The sequence below is a fragment of the Nannospalax galili genome, unplaced genomic scaffold, assembly GCF_000622305.1.
Source record: "Nannospalax galili isolate Female #2095 unplaced genomic scaffold, S.galili_v1.0 scaffold1228, whole genome shotgun sequence".
In the NCBI taxonomy this organism is placed as follows: domain Eukaryota; kingdom Metazoa; phylum Chordata; class Mammalia; order Rodentia; family Spalacidae; genus Nannospalax; species Nannospalax galili.
The window spans coordinates 21,375-39,385 of record NW_008358413.1 but is presented as its reverse complement, the minus strand read 5'-3'; the positions used below and the strand labels follow the sequence as shown (position 1 = coordinate 39,385).

The 18,011-nt window shown below is 42.4% G+C and overlaps 1 protein-coding gene across 1 annotated transcript in view; it reads left to right on the top strand.

The window, feature by feature from the left end:
• Acaa2 (acetyl-CoA acyltransferase 2) overlaps positions 1 to 9,608 on the top strand; it is a 41,969-nt gene extending 32,361 nt beyond the window's left edge. Inside the window, exons 8-10 of the mRNA XM_008821680.3 lie at positions 3,813 to 3,883; positions 7,194 to 7,348; positions 9,260 to 9,608. Coding sequence (XP_008819902.1) covers positions 3,813 to 3,883; positions 7,194 to 7,348; positions 9,260 to 9,344 — 311 coding nt within the window. The 3' untranslated portion in view covers positions 9,345 to 9,608. The remainder of the gene's footprint in view (positions 1 to 3,812; positions 3,884 to 7,193; positions 7,349 to 9,259) is intronic.
• The last annotated feature ends 8,403 nt before the right edge of the window (positions 9,609 to 18,011 follow it).

The window sequence follows — 18,011 nt, the reverse complement described above, 5'->3', positions numbered from 1 at the left end:
CTATAAGATGCCTTGGCCACAGTGTCTTATCAGAGCAACATAAAAGTATCTGTATAGTTGAATAAGATGGTTTTGGATGTTCTGTGTGATATACACACACACAAAAAAAATCAGCTCTCAGGAGGCAGAGGCAGGCTGATCTCTGTGAGTTCAAGGCCGGCCTGGTCTACATAGTGAGTTCCAGGACAGCTGGGGCTACAGGGAGACCCTGTTTCAAAAAGACCAAAAAAAAAAAAAAACAAATTTTTAAAAATGTATTATATTTGAGGAGGAAGCATAAAAATTTATGTCATGTTAATTAGTAGAGGTGATAAGCATTACCATTGAAATCTACCCGATAACTTTATATCCATACACAGGCGCCAAGGATCCGAGTTCAACCAATTATTACTAGTAATAATCAGATACATACAGATTAGAGATGCACATGCCAACATCACCGTGCTATTAGCAAAAACAATGAGTCTTTCTGTAAGAAATGGTATATTTTAAAATGAAATGGAGATCTTTTTTAAAGGTTAAAAACTCATTCAATTTTTCATCTTGCAGGGCTTATACTAAGTTCAATATTGTATAACTGTATTAATTCAACAGCGAACCTAAAAATTTTACAACCGCTTTTGAAAGAGCTCCAGAAACTGTTATTGAGCATATTAAAGCTGTAATAATATGCTTCTTCTAAAAAAATAATATTATTATTAAAAAAACAATCAAAGGGTTGGTAAGAAGTTGCATTGAAGTTTGACTCTGATGCTCTGCTTGGAGCCTGCCTCTTAACCAGGACACCTGATGCCCTTTAAACATGGGTGGGTTCAGCTGATGGCTGCAGACTTGTGCTTTCTGCATCTTTATTTGAATACTGGTGGAAATCCCTCTATCCAGGTAATAGACACATCCCCTCTGGGATACCAAAGACCAGTTCTCACTGGGATCCCCTAGAGTGCCTATACTGGATGGAGACACCCTGAAATTCTGTTTTGGGCTTTCCTCAAGCAGTTTCTAGCTGTGAGGCAGAACTTCTCTCTAATAAACCCTGAGTTATAAAAAGAGGATTAAACCTTTATCTGCATAAACAAAAAAACAAACAAAAAAGTATCCAATACACAAGGTAACTAGATAACATGCCCTGGGTGAATCAACAGGAAGAATAAGTTACTGAGCTTCTAGCAGGACTGGCTTTGCAATCCAGTCTTTAAAGACAATAGTTCCACAGTTCTTTAGGTCTCGAACATGTCACCATCCACAGCTGTGCAGAATAGCTGCAGACCAGGAAAACAAAGGAGCCAGAACTTACAGAGAGTAGTGATGTCTCTGAGGAAGATGCAGTTAGGAAGACACTGCTCGGTGAAACTTGTGGGGAGTGTAGTAGTGGAGGTGAGTAGGTAGAACTTGAAGTGTCTTTGAGCTGAATGGAGTAACTTTAACTTTATTTGACTTCATTTTTAGAAATGGCTTTAGTGTTTAAAAAAGAAAGGTTAATAGCCAGTTCAAGGAATTTTTTTAATTGACTCTTGAAGTCTGAGGAAGTAACCCAAGTTCCAAGTTTTTAATGATACGAGCCAGAACCAGAAATAAGGTCTTTTGTTTAAGAATACCAAACCTTCTCAACACCTAATAAATACTTGTGAGGGGTCTGGAGAGGGTCAAATTATGCCTCAGAATATTGTTAACAATCAACTGTCAAGATTCTGAGTCAGCATGCACATACTGAGCCAGGCTTGCTGATCTTCTTGAAGACACAGAAGTGTGTAATGCTTAGCATTGTCAGCTCCATTACCACTAAAGAATACATCATCCCTTTTCCCTTTATAAGCTGATGATCTCAGGTATTTCATTATAGTGGTGAAAGCTAACAGTTCTCTGTGCTAGTTAACTGATGCTTTCCTATTTACCACCTGTGTTGAGTCCTTGTTTCCCTCTGAAATCTCATGAACCAGGTCTCCACTGTCCATGTTTCTCACAACATGCTTGTCTTCCAAGCTCCAACCAGAAGGGCCTATAAGCTCTGTTTGCAGTATTCAGTGGCTTTTCCAGGCTAGAGTTCCAATCTCGTCCACAATCTTCCTGCAAACCACTTCCAAACACCTAAAAACTTACCTGGTCAGGTATCATGGCAATGACCTCACTCTTGGTACCAATTTTCAGTATTAGTTACTTGTCTCATTGTTGTGGCAAAATGCCTGACAAGAAGCAAACTTAAGGGAAAAAGGGTTTTATTTTATCCTCCAGTTCAAGGGGTATAGTCCATCATGGTGAGAAAGTCATGACAACAGGAAGTTGAGGCAGCTTGTCACATTGTGTCCACAATCAGGATGCAGAAAGTGTTAAATGCTAGTACTCAGCTCATTTTCTTTTTTTTCTTTTTAACCAGTTCTTAGTATAGTGCTGTCCATAGTTGAAGTCAGTCTTCCCACTTCAATTATCCTAATGTAGAGCAAGCACAGAGGCTAACCTAACCTAGATAACCTCTCACAGATGTGCTTAGAGGTTTGTCTCTTATGTGATTCTAGATTGTCTCAAGTTGACAAAGGATATTTATTAACCATCACACTGTCTAACCCATTTTCATCCCTTAGACATGCAAAGAATCTGGAATTAAACTTTTTGGGGGGGGTCTTTTTGAGACAGGGTCTCCCTGTACCCCCAACTGCCCTGAACTCGCTATGGAGACCAGGATGGCCTCAATCTCACAGACATACCCTGAGTGCTAGGATTAAAGGTGTGCACTACTGTGTCCGACTTTGGAATTCACCTTTATTTAATCAGTAACAATACAGAAGTGCCATTTTAAACTGAACACCTTGCTAAGTGGTCACACTCAGTAAGCAGACTTGTCCGAAGAGCTTTTCTAACTATACAGCAAAGTAAATTAGTATAATATTTAGATTACATTGTAGTTTTCTTGTAAAGATTCACTTCCATTTTGTGAAACTTGTTACAGAATGTCTCAGTACTTGAATTCAAAGCAGGTCATATATTCTTTATAGACACTTACAACAATTCCATGCTCTAAGAATAAAGAGATAAGCTCTAGCTAGACACATTTTGGAAAAAATAATGATTTTTCTAAAAATTAGAAATATTGAACTGCTGTTGGTGATCACTGGAAATGTGGAAGCCAGTGCTTCTTTTAGAAGCCTTGTTAAGTTGATTTGCATTTCTCAAGCTATGGGCTATGTTCTCCACCTGCTACTGCAAATAAGGATGGTCTTTACTTCAGATGTCTTCCCACAGCTTTCTATCTGCCAGACTTCTGCAGATGCCACTGGTATTTCCTGCTTTTTGTCCAAATGGGCTGAAGATTCAAAGTGAGTGAATATAATTTGTGTTGGCAGAAGAACATTTAGTCTGCCCGGTCATTTGAGATCAAAAGTGATTTGTAACTGACTGTAAACTCCACATATGGCTCCTTTGCTGCTTGAAGTTCTAAAGCCAAGTAGATCATTTCATCTAAGTCTGTCACTCACAGTTGACTGCATAGTCAGTTTTCATCTCAGTCCCATTTTCTTTATGTTGGTGCCTCATTTCTTATGTGATAGTCATATCTTTTCTTTCTTGCTTAGCAAAGAAGAAAGAGTTCTGTTTTGTTTTGTTTTGTTTTGTTTTGTTTGAGACAGGTTCTCACTCTATAGAACAGGCTGGACTTGAACTGACTATATGGCCCAGGCTGCCTTGAAACTCATGATCCTCTACCTCAACTTCCTGAAGGCTAGGATTATAGATGAGTAGTGCTTCACCTGGCTTAGATGAAGTCTGATATATAAGTAATAAAATGACATGTGTTTCTATATATGTCTTTTATTCTTATACAGGTCCTGTCCCTGCTATCAGTGGGGCATTGAAGAAAGCTGGACTAAGTCTTAAGGACATGGATTTGATAGAGGTAAGTGCTTTCTTTTTACAATATGAATAAATCACCTATTTTTAGAGCATAAATGGTTCAGCTTGGTATTTTGTAGGATTTTTTGTTTTTGTTTTTGTTTTAATTCTGTTAACTTTTCCACATGAGGTCCAGCCACATATGTATGGCCTATGAATGCTTTGTGCCAGACTATTTCCCCACTGAATTAAAATGCTTTAATAATTTCTGTGTGCATATATGTTCATGTGTGTGCATGTGAAAGCCAGACATCAACATTGTCTTCCTCAATCTATTTCCACCTTTTTTTAATTAAAAATTTTTTAATGATTTTAGTTTTATGTGTATGAGTGTTTTACCTGCATATGTAGGTGCAACACGTGCATGCAGTGCCTGTAGAGGCCAGAAGAAAGCGTTGAATCCCTTGGAACTGGAGTCACAGACAGTTGTTAACTGTCATGTAGGTGCTGGGAACCAAACCTGGGTCCTCTGCAAGAGTTAGTCAGTGCTCTTAACCACTGAGACATCTCTCAATCTCAAGCTCCTCCATCTTATTTTTGAGATAGATATTGCTAGATAGATATTGATAGATATCTCACTGAACCTGAAACCTGCCAGTTTGGCTGGACTGGCTGGCCAGCAAGTCTCTGGGTGTCTACTTTCTCTGCCTCCCCAGTGTTGGGATTACAGGCAGGTACCAGTGCACCTGACTGCTTTACATGGCTGCTGGGTATCAAGCTCAGGTCTTCATGCTTACTCAACAAGCCCTTTACTGAGTGAGCCATCTCCCCAGCCCCACTTTGCTTATTTTTTAGTAATTCAAACATCCCAATTTCTCTTACAAAAGTAGAAACCTAGAAAGTTCTTAGGACTTGAGAGAAGGCTGTTGGATTTTAGATTGTTAATATGCCTGATGAATTGAGTATTACAGAGGTGGGAAATGAGTAACCTTAAAGAGTAAGGTGTAAAAGTATAGATAAAATAATTGACTGATACGAAAAGCAATATCTAGTGCCTAATCTAAAAGTTTCTTGCCTTTCTCCCAAAATTTAGACCCCTCCAAATTTATATTTGGTTTTTCACTATTATTGTGCCTTGATTTAGGAGTATTTTATAATTTTAACACTGGAAATTTAAATTAAATACACAGGTAGAGTGTTTTTTTTTTTTTTTTTTTTTTTTTTGGTTGGTTTATGTGTGTGTGTGTGTGTGTGTGTGTGTGTGTGTGTGTGTGTATGGCATTCTGGGAATTAATGCCTGCTAAACACATTCCCCATACTCAGCTATACCCCAACTCTAAGAGTGGTTTGTTTTTTTTTAATGTTAATATCAAAACAGAGATGTCTTAGCATTTAGCATAATTAAAAGGGACATAGCCAAGGGCTACATAGTAAGAGTCTGTTCCAAAAACAAGCAAACAAACAATAAGCATGCCTTTAATCCTTTTAATTGTATCACCCAAGGGGCAGAAGCAAGTAGATATCAGTCAGTTCAAGGTCAGTCTGGTCCCTCTGTCTAAAAACAAAAAACAAAAAAGCACAATCATCATCATCATCCTCATCATGAAGAGACAAGGAAGAAAGTGTTTATTAATGGTGCACCATAGATTTGGGGAATATTTGAGAATAGCTGATAATTAAGCTTGTGCTGCTTAGCATTGAGAAGTAAGTAATATAGCAGAGATCTCTGTTTAACTTGATAGAGAAGGGTAGACAATGTCTAGTTTCCTCTGATAACCTCTCATCCAAGAAACCAGGATTCAGGAAAAATAAATATTTCTCCTTAGTAGCTATCAGTTCAGAGCCTTGAGGGGGCTGCTTAATTATTATATTTAAGTCAGCAAGGTACTGCTAAATTTCTGACTACATTTCACTGTTGAAATAGAGTTCTGGTGCTAGAGAGATGGCTCAGTGATTAAGAGCACTGGCTATTCTTGCAGAGGACCCAGGTTTGATTCCCAGCACCTACATGGCAGCTAACAACCGTACATAACTCCAGTTCCAGAGGGTCTTACGCCCTTTTCTGGCCTCCTTGGACATTGCAGGACACAGGTGCACTTACCTACATGCAGGCAATACACTCATACACATATAATAAAAATAATAAATACTTTTAAAACTTTTTTTTAAAAGAAATGGCGTTCTGCCAAGCTATTTATAATCATCTCTAGATGCGTACCTACTGAGGACACAGAGTTCCCTGGGGTTTGGAAGCCTGCTATCACAGCATACTGTAGATCTCTCAGTAGCTCCTTGACAGTTACTTTATAAAACAAAAGAATAATGTTGATGTAAGGACAAATAAGATACCATCTTGGGAGAGTAAAACAATAAAGTAGGAAAGATCAAGATTGCGATTTGATCCCTACTCTGTAAAAATTACCTTTCTCAGAATCATTTATAACATTGCTGAGCTAAGAGCATATGAAGATGAAGTACTGTAAGTGGAACAGGCCAGCCTCATAGCCAGGCTTGGTAAGTGTAACTATAACATAAAACTCCCCTTGGCAGTTCTGCCACGTTCAACATCTTACCATCCCCTTCGTCTTGGGCTGTGAAGGTGTATTCTTTTTTCATTGTATGTGAGTTTCCTCTTAGGACGGCAGCCACATAGGAAGTACTTGCTGTATATCAGGTAACACACTCAGACACTTACTACCCATGATTTTATCCAACCTTGACAATCACTCTTAGCATGATGGTATAGTTGAATTTTTCCATTGAGGGAATTCAAGCATAAAGAAAGTGTACAGAACCTGCACATGGTCACGTATTAATAAATAATCCAGCCAAGATCAGAACCCTCCATCTAGCTCTAAAACTCACCCTGGCTTTCACTCCCTCTAGTATGTCTGTTTATGAGTATGATAATAGCTTTTCTTTAAGGAATACATTTGATTTGAAGTATCATTTAGTAAATACACCACCCTTTTTCCAAAGAGGTATATCTTGTATAAGGTGCCCAAGCCGGCCTCAAACTTGCAATCTTCCTTTCTCAGCCTTCCAGTTAGCTAGGATTGGAGGCGTGTGCCACTATACCCAGCTATATACCCATTTCTAAACCTATTATCTTTTGTAAAGGAAGATAATTCTGTATAACCTTGAACATGGTTATGTTGACCAGTATTGATGAAAGCTGTTTGTATGTATACTCTTGTGCGCATGCTTGCTCCCCAACCCATGTCCTCCATCTTTACATTGGGTGGTTGAAGATAAATTTAGATAACATTGTGAGATAATAGAACTAGGAAGACATAGAAAATACCAACAAGACTAGATCATTTTGTTAAAAATCAATTTGTAAGAATTTTTATCAATGTTAACTCTTTCCTAAGGTGAATGAAGCTTTTGCTCCTCAGTACTTGGCTGTTCAGAAGACCCTGAATCTTGACCCAAGTAAAACCAATGTGAATGGAGGAGCCATTGCTCTGGGTCACCCACTGGGAGGATCTGGATCAAGAATCACTGCACACCTGGTTCATGAATTAAGGTACATGCTAGAAATTGCTGTGTTTCATAGAATTTAGGTTTCCTTGGGGCAGTTCCATGTGTTTCCTTCTTCCTCATTTCCCCGGCCCTGATTCTGACCAAAAGCAAGTTTTGGGTGACATTTTGCACTGGGCTTCCCAGATGAGTTGGTCACTTTGTTAGTGGCTCTGCATTTAGGACCCACACTCTTTCTGGAGTTTGCTGTGTACACTGTGCAAGCACTCAGCAAGTGTTCATGGAGGAGCTGTGCACATCTGGCCACCTCTGGTGCTGGTGATCAGCAGTGAGCAGACGCTGCCGCCCCGCTTCTGTGGTGCTGCATTTTAGTGTCTACATCAGTAATGAGATACATTTACTTAAGAAAACAAAACACTGAGTTGGTACAGGTCTAGATGCTATCATTTAAGAAACCTAAGTGAACTGGCAGTCACTGTGTGAGCTAAGTTTTTCCTTTACTGTGTCCAAGGTAATTGATTCTCTTCAGTTTTGAAGAAAAGCTTCTCATGGCCTTGTATATTTTGAGCTATTTTGTTTTGTTAAGAAAATTGCAAATGGCTGGGCATGGTGGCGCATGCCTATAATCCCAGCATTCAGGAGGCAGAGGCAGGTGGAATTCTGTGAGTTCAAGGCCAGCCTGGTCTACATAGTGAGTTCCAGGACAGCTGGGGCTACAGGGAGACCCTGTCTCAAAAAGACCAAAAAAGAAAATTGCAAATGAAGAAACTGTGAGGCTGCAGGCTCATTGCAGCCTGTCGGGAAGAGTGACGGGTCTCTTGTCATCGAGTGATCCATTGGATGGAAATGAGTGATTGCAATGAACAAAAGTAATTCCTGAATTATTTCTCAAGGTCACAGATCAAGGCCGAAGAATGAAAATAGAAGGTCCAATTAATTTGGCGGGGGGTGGGGTGGGGGCGGGTTGAGACGGGCTCTCCCTGTAGCCCCAGCCGGCCTGGAACTCACTATGTAGATCAGACTGGCCTCGATCTCAGAGATCCGCCTGCCTCTGCCTCCCGAGTGCTGGGACTACAGGTGTGCACCACCATGCCTGGCTAGGAGGTCTCATTTTTATGATCGTTTTCTAAATTACCTGCTCCTACATGTGAACAAAGTACATTAATTAAATTTTTCTCTAAAGTACCATAGGAATCTGAAATCATACAAGGCAAAGGAGCCAGTGCCCCCCCACACTTCTTCCTCCTGGTTGTCTAAATGACCTCCTTATTCTTAGCACACCTAAGCTTGCTTCTTTCAGTTCCTCTATCTCAAAATCTACCTGCCTTCCTCTTAGACTGTCTCTCTCTTGTATGTTACTTCTTTGTTTTTTTATTTTTGAGTAAGAATATTCAGCTTTCTGAATTCTTTAATCAGTTATGACCATAAGTCAAAATTAAAGATTAGGGAAAGGACTGGGAAGATGAGTTGATTAAGAATGAATAGGGTGTGGGCATGGTGGCTCACGCCTTTACTCCCAGCACTTGGGAGGCAGAAGCAGGTGAATCTCTGTGAGCTCAAGGCCAGCCTGGTCTACATAGCAAGTTCCAGCTGGGGCTATAGGGAGACCCTGTCTCAAAAAGGAGAAAAAAAAGAATGAATAAGACAAATATGACTGATATTGTTTAAGTAGTCTATTTTTAAATCCACATGTGAAATAGTGGGTTTCATTATGTATTATGATAATGAATTCTTTTTTATCTTACATTTATTTATTTAGTGTGTATGTGTATGCACACATTTGTGATGTGCATGTGCTCATAGCATATGTTTAGAGGGCAGAGGACAAGTTGTGGGAATCAGTTCTCTCCTTCCACTGTGTGGGTTCTGGGGTTCCAACATCAGGCTTGGTGGGAAGGGTCTTTACCTACTAAGCCATATAACTGGCCTCAATGACAAATTCTTTTTTCTTTCATAGGCGTCGAGGCGGAAAATATGCTGTGGGATCTGCTTGCATTGGCGGTGGCCAAGGCATTGCTGTGATCATTCAGAACACAGCCTGAAGAGCCTACGAGCACACTGCCACCTTCACACAAGCCACAAGACCACAAGTGACCTTCAGAGCAGCTGCCACACTGGCTGGGGCCTGCCACCAAAGCAGTGATTGAGTGTGATCATACCTTGACACCTTGGTGAGGCAGAATGCATTAGGTTTTATCTGCTTTGTACCATGGAAGGCCTTAAAAGAAACGGTGTCCTTGCCAAAGAACCACCATTCATGCCTTAGATAATGGATTACAAACTGAATAAATGTTGCCTTAACTTCAGCTCATCTTTTCCTATTGCATTTTTTTAATTATATAAAAATGTGCCATTTTATTCTTTTTTTTTTTCGGTGTTTGTTTGTTTGTTTGTTTGTTTGTTGAGACAGTCATTCTGTAGCCCCAGCTGGCCTGGACCTCACTGTGTAGACCAGGCTGGCCTCAAACTCACCAAGATCAACCTGCCTCTGCCTCCCAAATGCTGGGATTAAAGGTGTGAGCCACCATGCCCCGTTTATCCATTTTTTAAACATGCAGTAGCGTTGAGGTTTGTCACATTGTTGTGCAAAGAGCATCACCACCCAACTTTAGAACTCTTCTAGTACAAGTGAAGCTGTTCACATTTTAAAGACTTATTTTTTAATTGTTATTTATGTGTTTATGTCTGTCCGTCTCTCTCTCTCTCTCTGTCTCTCTCTCTCTCTCTCTGTGTGTGTGTGTGTGTGTGTGTGTGTGTGTGTGTGTGTGTGTGCCTGAGGAGGCTAGAAGAAGGCATCAGATCCCCTAGAGCTACAGGCAGCTGTGAGCTGCCTGATGTGGGTGCTGAAAACTGAACTCTGGTCTTCTGAAAGCAACAAATGCTCTTAACTACTGAGCCATTTCTTCAGCCCTTGTTCTCACTTTAAAGAATGACTCTCCAAGGGTCTGGAGAGATGGCTCAGTGGTTAAGAGCACTGGCTATTCTTGCAGAGGACCCCAGTTCAGTCCCCAGCACTCATATAGTAGCTAACAAGCATCTGTAACTTCCATTCTAGGGATTCTGACACTCTCTTCTGACCTCCATGGGTGTTGCATGGTGCACTTATATACATGTAGGCAGTACACTCATACACATAAAATAGGAATAAATAAATAAAATCTTTTGTAAAGAGTGACTCTCCAGTCCCCTCTTAAGCCCCTAGCAACCACCATTCTACTTTCTGTTTTCTATGTATTTTGCTGCTCTAGGAACCTTGTATAAGTGAAATCAAACAATATTTGTCATTTAGTGACTGGCTTATTTCAATTAGCATATCCTCAGGATTTAAACTTGTTGGAGTGTGTGTCCAAATTTCTTTGCTTTCTAAAGCCAAACACTATTCCTGGGTGTGTACTTGCCTCATCTTATTTCTCCACTCATCTGCTGGTGGTCTAGCTTGTGGCAACTTCTGCTTCATGTCGCCATAGCCAGGAGAGGCTCTTTAGTCTTCATCTGGACTTCCTCAGTTCCATCTGGACTCACTTGCCCACACCCACTCTAAAATTGGCTTCTCTTCTCTTGGATTTTCTCCTGCCTCTGTCCTTCCGTCCTCCCTCCCTTCCTCCATTTTTAGGCAGGATTTTACTGTGTGACACAGACTGGCCTCTAACTCACAGTGCTCCGCCTCCACCTCCTGCTCCTAAGTGCTGGGATGGCAGGAATGAGCCATGACACCTTGCTCATGGCCACTCATTTTGGTCACTTCCCCTTTTTTTATTGAATTTTTGAGAATTTCATACAATATATATTTTGATCATATTTAGATCCCTTCAACTATATACACCCACCTTACTACCCTCCTGCCCAATTTGTACTCTTCATATATATATATATGGGCTTATAGAGTCACTTTGTATCCCCAAATGCCCTTTGGTGTGGGTTTGTACACTGGAGCGTGGTTAACCTACGCTCACCCTTAAAAGAGACAGACTCTGCCCCTCCCAGCAGCCATTGGTTGCCAGTAGTTCCTCAGGTAGTTTTGGGGTTTCTTACCTACTTCCCCACATCTGTTCTGGGAGTGTTTTGGCCTTTCCTGATGACTGTTCCTCTGCTGGGCTTCTTGAGAGATTTCTCAGGATTGGTCTTTGGGTTTATGATGGTATCTTCACTGATGCCAAGCTCTAAGTCTCAGTTACAACCCAGCACCACTCTCCCCTCTTGTTCCAGATCCTACATCTGCCTGCCCCCTTGACCTTCCTCACAGGCATCTTCATCTTAAGCACTCCGCTTCTCAGTAACTGTTCTCAGATCCCACTAAAGTAACTCCTTTGAGTTATCGTCTCAATGCCAGAAACACAGTCAGAAAACTAGGTGTTCCTTTGATTCTCTCCTCTCCTTTACCAATCTACAAATGTCGCATATTCCAGGATATATCTCAAGACTGTCGGCCAGTAGAACCTCTTCTAGACAACCTTCACCAAGAGCTCCTATCTCCATTCCTGCCCCCTTTCATTCTCTAAGAAGTCACCATGGGCATATTTTTAAAGTACTTATTAGATTCCCTCAACCCCCCAAAACAGCTTTTTGTCACACCTGGAATAAATCCAGACTCCTGCCTGCAGAGCCCATACTTGGAGGCTCTCGGTCCTCGGGGTGGTATGGCCCGATGTCTCTCAACTTGGTATCAGACTGCTTCCTTGGATCCCTGTGCTCCAGATGCACTGCCTGACTTTGGGCTGCCTATACTCCATGCTTCATGCTCTGGGGGTTTCTGATCTGCCTAGATTGTTCTGTCCTCTGTCCAGCCAGGCCACATACTTGTTCATTCTTGAAGTCTCAGATGGTCCCTCCTCAGTAGTCTCTGTTCCCCCTCTTTTCTCCCCATGGCTCTCCATGGGAGCTTTTTTGAGTTTGCGTTGACAATCTCTGTTCATTGTTTAGGCTGTGTGCTCTGTGTGAGGCTAGAGTTCACATGCCTAGCACAGGGCCTAATACACACAATAAATGCACAGTGGATGGATGGTGGGTAGATGACATTCAATAAAGGAAATTGCTCCAGCCTCTTTCTTTTTGGAGCCACTATGTCATCCAGACTTAGGAAGACCCAGAAATTTAGGGGCCATGTAAGCCCCAGCCATGGCATTCATGTATTCATATACAGATATACACAAGCATACACATTAAAAGTAGGTACCAGACATACCCAGGAGGACTAAGGTAATGCTGGTGGCATGTATCACCACAGGATCAATTTCAACAAATATCCAGGTTACTTTGGGAAAGTCGTTATGAAGCATTACCACTTCAAAATGAACCAGAGCTTCTGCCCAAGTGTGGACATTGGTCAGTGAGAAGACATGGGTAGATGCTGCCAAAAGCATCACTGATATGGTGCAAACAGGTGTCTACAAAGTTCTCATGAAGAGAAAGTTCCCTAAGCAGCCTGGCATCAGGAAAGCCAAATTCTTCAGAAGAGCTGAGAAGATTGTGTTGGGGGCGCCTGTGTCCTAGTGGCTTGAAGCCACACAGGGGGGTTCATTAAATGCTAGCATTTTTTTTCTTTTTTTAGATTTATTTTATTATTTTTAATGTGTATGCTTGTGTGTATCTGTATATGAATATGTGCACTAAAGTGCAGGTGCTCTCAGAGGCCAGAAAATGGCATCAGATCCCCTGTATCTGGAATAACAGGTGGCTACTGGGAACCAAACTGATCCTTTGCAACCCCACTATTTTCAAAAAGACACAAAAGAAAGGAAAGTACTCCAGGCACGGTGGTACACACCTGTAATGCCTGCACTTGGGAAATAGAAGCAGGATGATCAGGAGTTCAACAAGGAGAATTCAAGGCTAGCCTGCACTACATGAAACCCTGTCTCAGAAAAAGGAAAAGAAAATTGTCCCAGATCATTTAGAAATAGGAGTTCCCTTTCCTCAGTTTATCTTATTCTTCTCCACAGATTACCATAGAAGTGTGTTTGTGTCTATCCGTGCCCCTGTGTGCTTATGTGGTTTCAAAGAGGAGGTGGGTGGAGAACTAGGGGAAAGTTCAAGGCTGTTTGCTGCCTGCCTGTAAGGATCAGCAGAGAGCAATGCACTTTTAGCATTGCTGTTGACAAGAGCCGGGGAGGAAGCCAAGTGTGGCAGAGGTTGCCTCTAGGATAATCATTAAATTTATCATCCAAACCAGGTGACTTTTGAGAGGCGAAAGGGACACTCTTCATTACTCTGGGGAAACAGGTGTGAATTGGCACCATCTTGGGCAAACCAGGATATACAGGCACCCTACTTTTAATTAAGCCAAGTATACTGCTGTGATTATTCCAACTCAGTTCCAGAGAGCTGAGCGAGTACTCTGTGTACGGTTGGGTATGAACAGTCAGTCAGGGTGGCTCTCTCTTGAGCACTGACCTTTGAGCAAACACTTGAAAAGACTCAGGGAGAAAAGCAGAGGGGCAGCCAGGGAACAGCCTAGGGCAGGGGTGTGCCAGTGTACTTAGGGAACAAGGAGGCCAGTGTGGCTGGAGTGGAGTGAGCTAGCCACATGATCGGAGAAATCAGGCGCCCTAGGTGCATATCCTGCAGAGCCTTGTAAGTCACTTCAGCCTTTCTTCTGAATATAGTGGGGAGCCAATTCAGGCCTTCAAACAGAGAGGAGACATCATCTCAACTGAGGGCTGCTCCATTGAAATTCACTCTTGTGGGACACAGTTGGAAGCAGGGAGGCCAGTAAGGATGCTAGTGCGGTAAACTAGGACAAGGATCTAGGCACTGCACTGGGGTGGTGAGCACTTGTCCGGTTCTGGAAATATTTTGAGATTAAGTCTTGAGAGTTCCATTGGATCCGCTGGCTCAAGTTGTCAGAAGGACAAGTCCAGACTAACTTCTGGGCTGCTTCTCAGAGCCACTGAGCTAGAGAAAGCCAAAGGTGGAGCAGGTTTGGGATGGGATGTCCAAACAGATGATGAGCAGGTCCTGGGGTGAAGGAGGACGGGATCTGGAAGAGGTGAACCTCAAAATCTTCCAGTTGGAGGCTTTGATATGAGAGCCTTGGCCTAAAAATGGGAACAAGTGGCCGCCATTCTAGATGGAAACCCAACAAGGAATGAAGATCCATTTTCCCTTCCGGGAACACACCTGGGTGTTCATTTTATGATCTAAAGAAAAATGTAGTGGACATAAAGGAAGACTAAGTCCCCGTGCATCTGTATTGTTCAGAGGGGGTCGGGGGGGAGCATTCTTTCACTGCTTTACATAAATGCCATCTTCTTCACCTCTATGGAGGACCACCAGTTTGTAAACTACGCAGTTGAATAGCTGGAATACCTTTGTAAATAAGAAACATCAATTCTTTCCTTTTCTACTCTAGTTTATTTTGTTTTAGATGCAGATTCTAGACTTTCATAAACCAAGTAATTAAATCAATTTGGACCAACAGTGAGGCTGGGGACACCTCCTCCTCTAGGTGGCGCCCCAAGCACGTGCTCCCTTGTCCTTTTCTCAACTGCGTTTTCAAAGAGACAGTTCAGCAAAAGGGCCTAACTCTTATTCTAGGTTCCTCTGCCTTGAGAAAAGGAGAAAGGAGCCACCAGTAAGGACACCCAGGGGGATGGTGGGGTCAGATGTCTCAGTTCCTGGCCATTAGTTCAGTACCCCTCCAGTCAATGACTGTCCCTTTTTTCACTCCAGTGAAAAGGAGGCAGAGGTAAAGCCCAGAGCTGGTGTGACAGAGCCTTTAAGCAGACCACAGGCCCCCGCTGAAGCAGAGGGCCATGAGCACCAGAGCCAGGGAGGTTGTGCCCTCCCCAGCACCCCTCCCCCCACCACCTGAGGTCTCAGGCAAGATGGCTGAGAACACAGTCTACAATAGCAAGGAAGATGGGGCACCAGTCATGGCACCCCATGCTTCTGCCCCCATGGAACCCAGCCTTGTCATTCCTCATACTGTCCCCTGTATTATTGGAGGGTCCACACCTGCTCCTGAATGTTTGAAAATGTTAGATCAGGAGTGACCAGGGCAATGTGAAAATGAAAGGTGGAAGACCGACCTTAGGAGCAGATTGCTCTTTATTAAGAACAATGAAGGTGGCGACAGTTTCTCCACAGGATTTGAAACTGCACCCTCAAGCACAGTTGGTAAGGTGCTTATAAGGGTTGGGGGATTGGAAAATGGGGAGGTGGGTAAGGCTAGTGCCAGTAACACGGTTTGGAGGTCTTGAGATGATACTTGCTTTCCAAGATAATACAGACTCCGGGATTGGAGATTTTACATAGTTCCTGGGTTGGAAATTAGCTCAGATCTGAGGCTTACCTAAAGTTTAGTCAACCCAGTATGAGGCCCTTTTGAAGTTATCTCAGGACTCAATTTTAAGTTCAGGCATTTATCCTTCACTGACCTTCTTCCTGCTAACAGAGGCAACAGGGCACTGCTCCTCTGATCTTTCGTACTTGGACAATAGCTTACTAGGAACTATAGCCAGTGAGGTCTAAGGGACAGGAGAGCAGCTAGGACACCCAAACAGGGCACAGACAAGTGGAGGGTGAACATGGGTCCTGTACCATAGTCTGCCTGCCTGCCCCAGTGAACTGACTCCACAGGTGGGAACCTCACCATTGATTCTGTTCACATACCCTAGCTCAGTGGAGAAACAAGAATGTTCAGGTTGTAAGACTTTCCAGGAATGTAGTCAGTCTGAAAGACAAGTCACCACCCGTCTCTGCTCTGTAGATCTCCTCTCCTCATAACTCTATTCCATTCAGAGCAAAGTCATAAGATAGGGTCTTCCAAGCTTGGACATGACTGCAAGCAAGCATGCAGACATTCTAGGAGACTGAAGGTGTTGGAGAAACAAGGGGCCCCAGCAGGGATAATATGTAGACTTGTGCTGAATATGCAGTTTCCTGGGAGCATTGGGCAATTCAAGACAAGATAAAATCAGCAAGGAAACATGCAATAACAAGAGCAAGCCCTGTTGCGTGCTTGTGTGTGCGTGCACGTGCACACATACACACACACACACACACACACACACACACTCATCATCATCATCATTATCATCATCATCAACAGGCTACATTTCAAAACTGCAAAATCAAAACAGTTCCCCAGAACTGAGGCCAACATGGCAGACAAGATGGAACTCAACCCCACAGTGCCTGAGACATGTGCCTGGTTTGATCAGGCACTTGGTATGGGGACCCTCATCATACCATCATTTGGCCTCTAGGCCTGCATCTTCCCAGGAGAGCTAGCAGCATCCAGCCTTGCCATCTCCTATCCATATATCACTTGCCCCAGCTACTCTCTGAGCCCCACATGCAACTCAGAGATCCTAGTCCACGCAAACCTGCACAGCCCTCAGAGGAGATCATTTTCCAGTGGGGAGAAAACACCTTCCCTGTGTTTCTTCACATCTGGTATGGATGACCTGGGCCCCACCAGGCTGCTATCACCCTGCAATGGATTAGTGGAAAGGACTGGTCTCCATTCAAAGGTGGTGACTGAGGGCCTGGCATCTTGGTGCATACTTGTAATCTCAGTATTCAAGAATCTGAAGCAAGAGGATGGTGAGTTCAAGGCCAACATGGACTATATGGCAAGACCTTGACATAAACAAACAAACAAACAAACAATAAATAAATAAAAAATATATAAATAAAACTGAGAGGCAAGACCACATGGTAAAGGACCACACTGAGTTCAGTTCTGTTGAATGGTCTGTCACCTTTAAAGTCAATAGGAGGAAGCCTTCTTTACATGAGGACAAAACATCAATCAACAATAACATAGGGAACAAATATTCTGTCTTTCTTTGCTTTTTGAGACAGGGTCTTATGTAACACAGACTTCCCTGAAATTTGCTATGTAGCTATGGATGGCCTTGAACTTCTGATCCTCTTGCCTGCTGACATAACAGGCATGGGCCACCCTACCCAACAGGAACAAGTATTCTTAAGATCATAAATGTTTGCACTTTTTTTAGTGTAGAGAGAACAAATGTGCATGTTTAAAACTGCATAGACAGCCGACACTACTGCATATTTAAATGTTCTGTTAAGCACAGATCTCATGTTGTGTTCTTGCATTTTAAAAGGTGTGAGAAAATTCTTGGAGGTAATAAATGTAGAGGGATATGTATATCACCTTGATTAAGATTATGATTTTAGGGTTATTTGCTTATGTCCAGTTTCAACAAATGAACACATTAAATATGTACAACTGTTCATATATCAATTATATCTCATTAAACTTAATAATTTTTTTCCTTTTTCCATTTTTCATGTGTGTGTAGTGTTGCATGTGTATGTGTGCATGCATGTGTGTGTGTATGCATATGAAAGTCCAAAATCGATGTCAGGAATCATTCTTGATCACTCTTCCATCTTATTAACTGAAGCAGAGCCTCTCAATCAAACCCAGAGCTCCCTGATTTGTCTAGTCTTGATAGCTGATTTATCCTGGGAATCCAAACTCTGGTCCTCACTCACACTTGCAGAGCAAGCACTTTGACCCCTGGGTTATCTCCCCAGACCCTAAAGCTGACAATTTAAAGTATTCCCCAGGTTCCCAAAGAGAAGTGATTTGAGTTCTCTATAGAAGAGCTTGACTTCAGTTAAAAGAAATGGGGCTCAATTCAGAAATATTAAAAGGATTATCATAGGGGCTGGAGAGATGATGGATCACAAAAGCCTGTAACTCCAGCTCCAGCGGATCTGATGCCCTCTTCTGG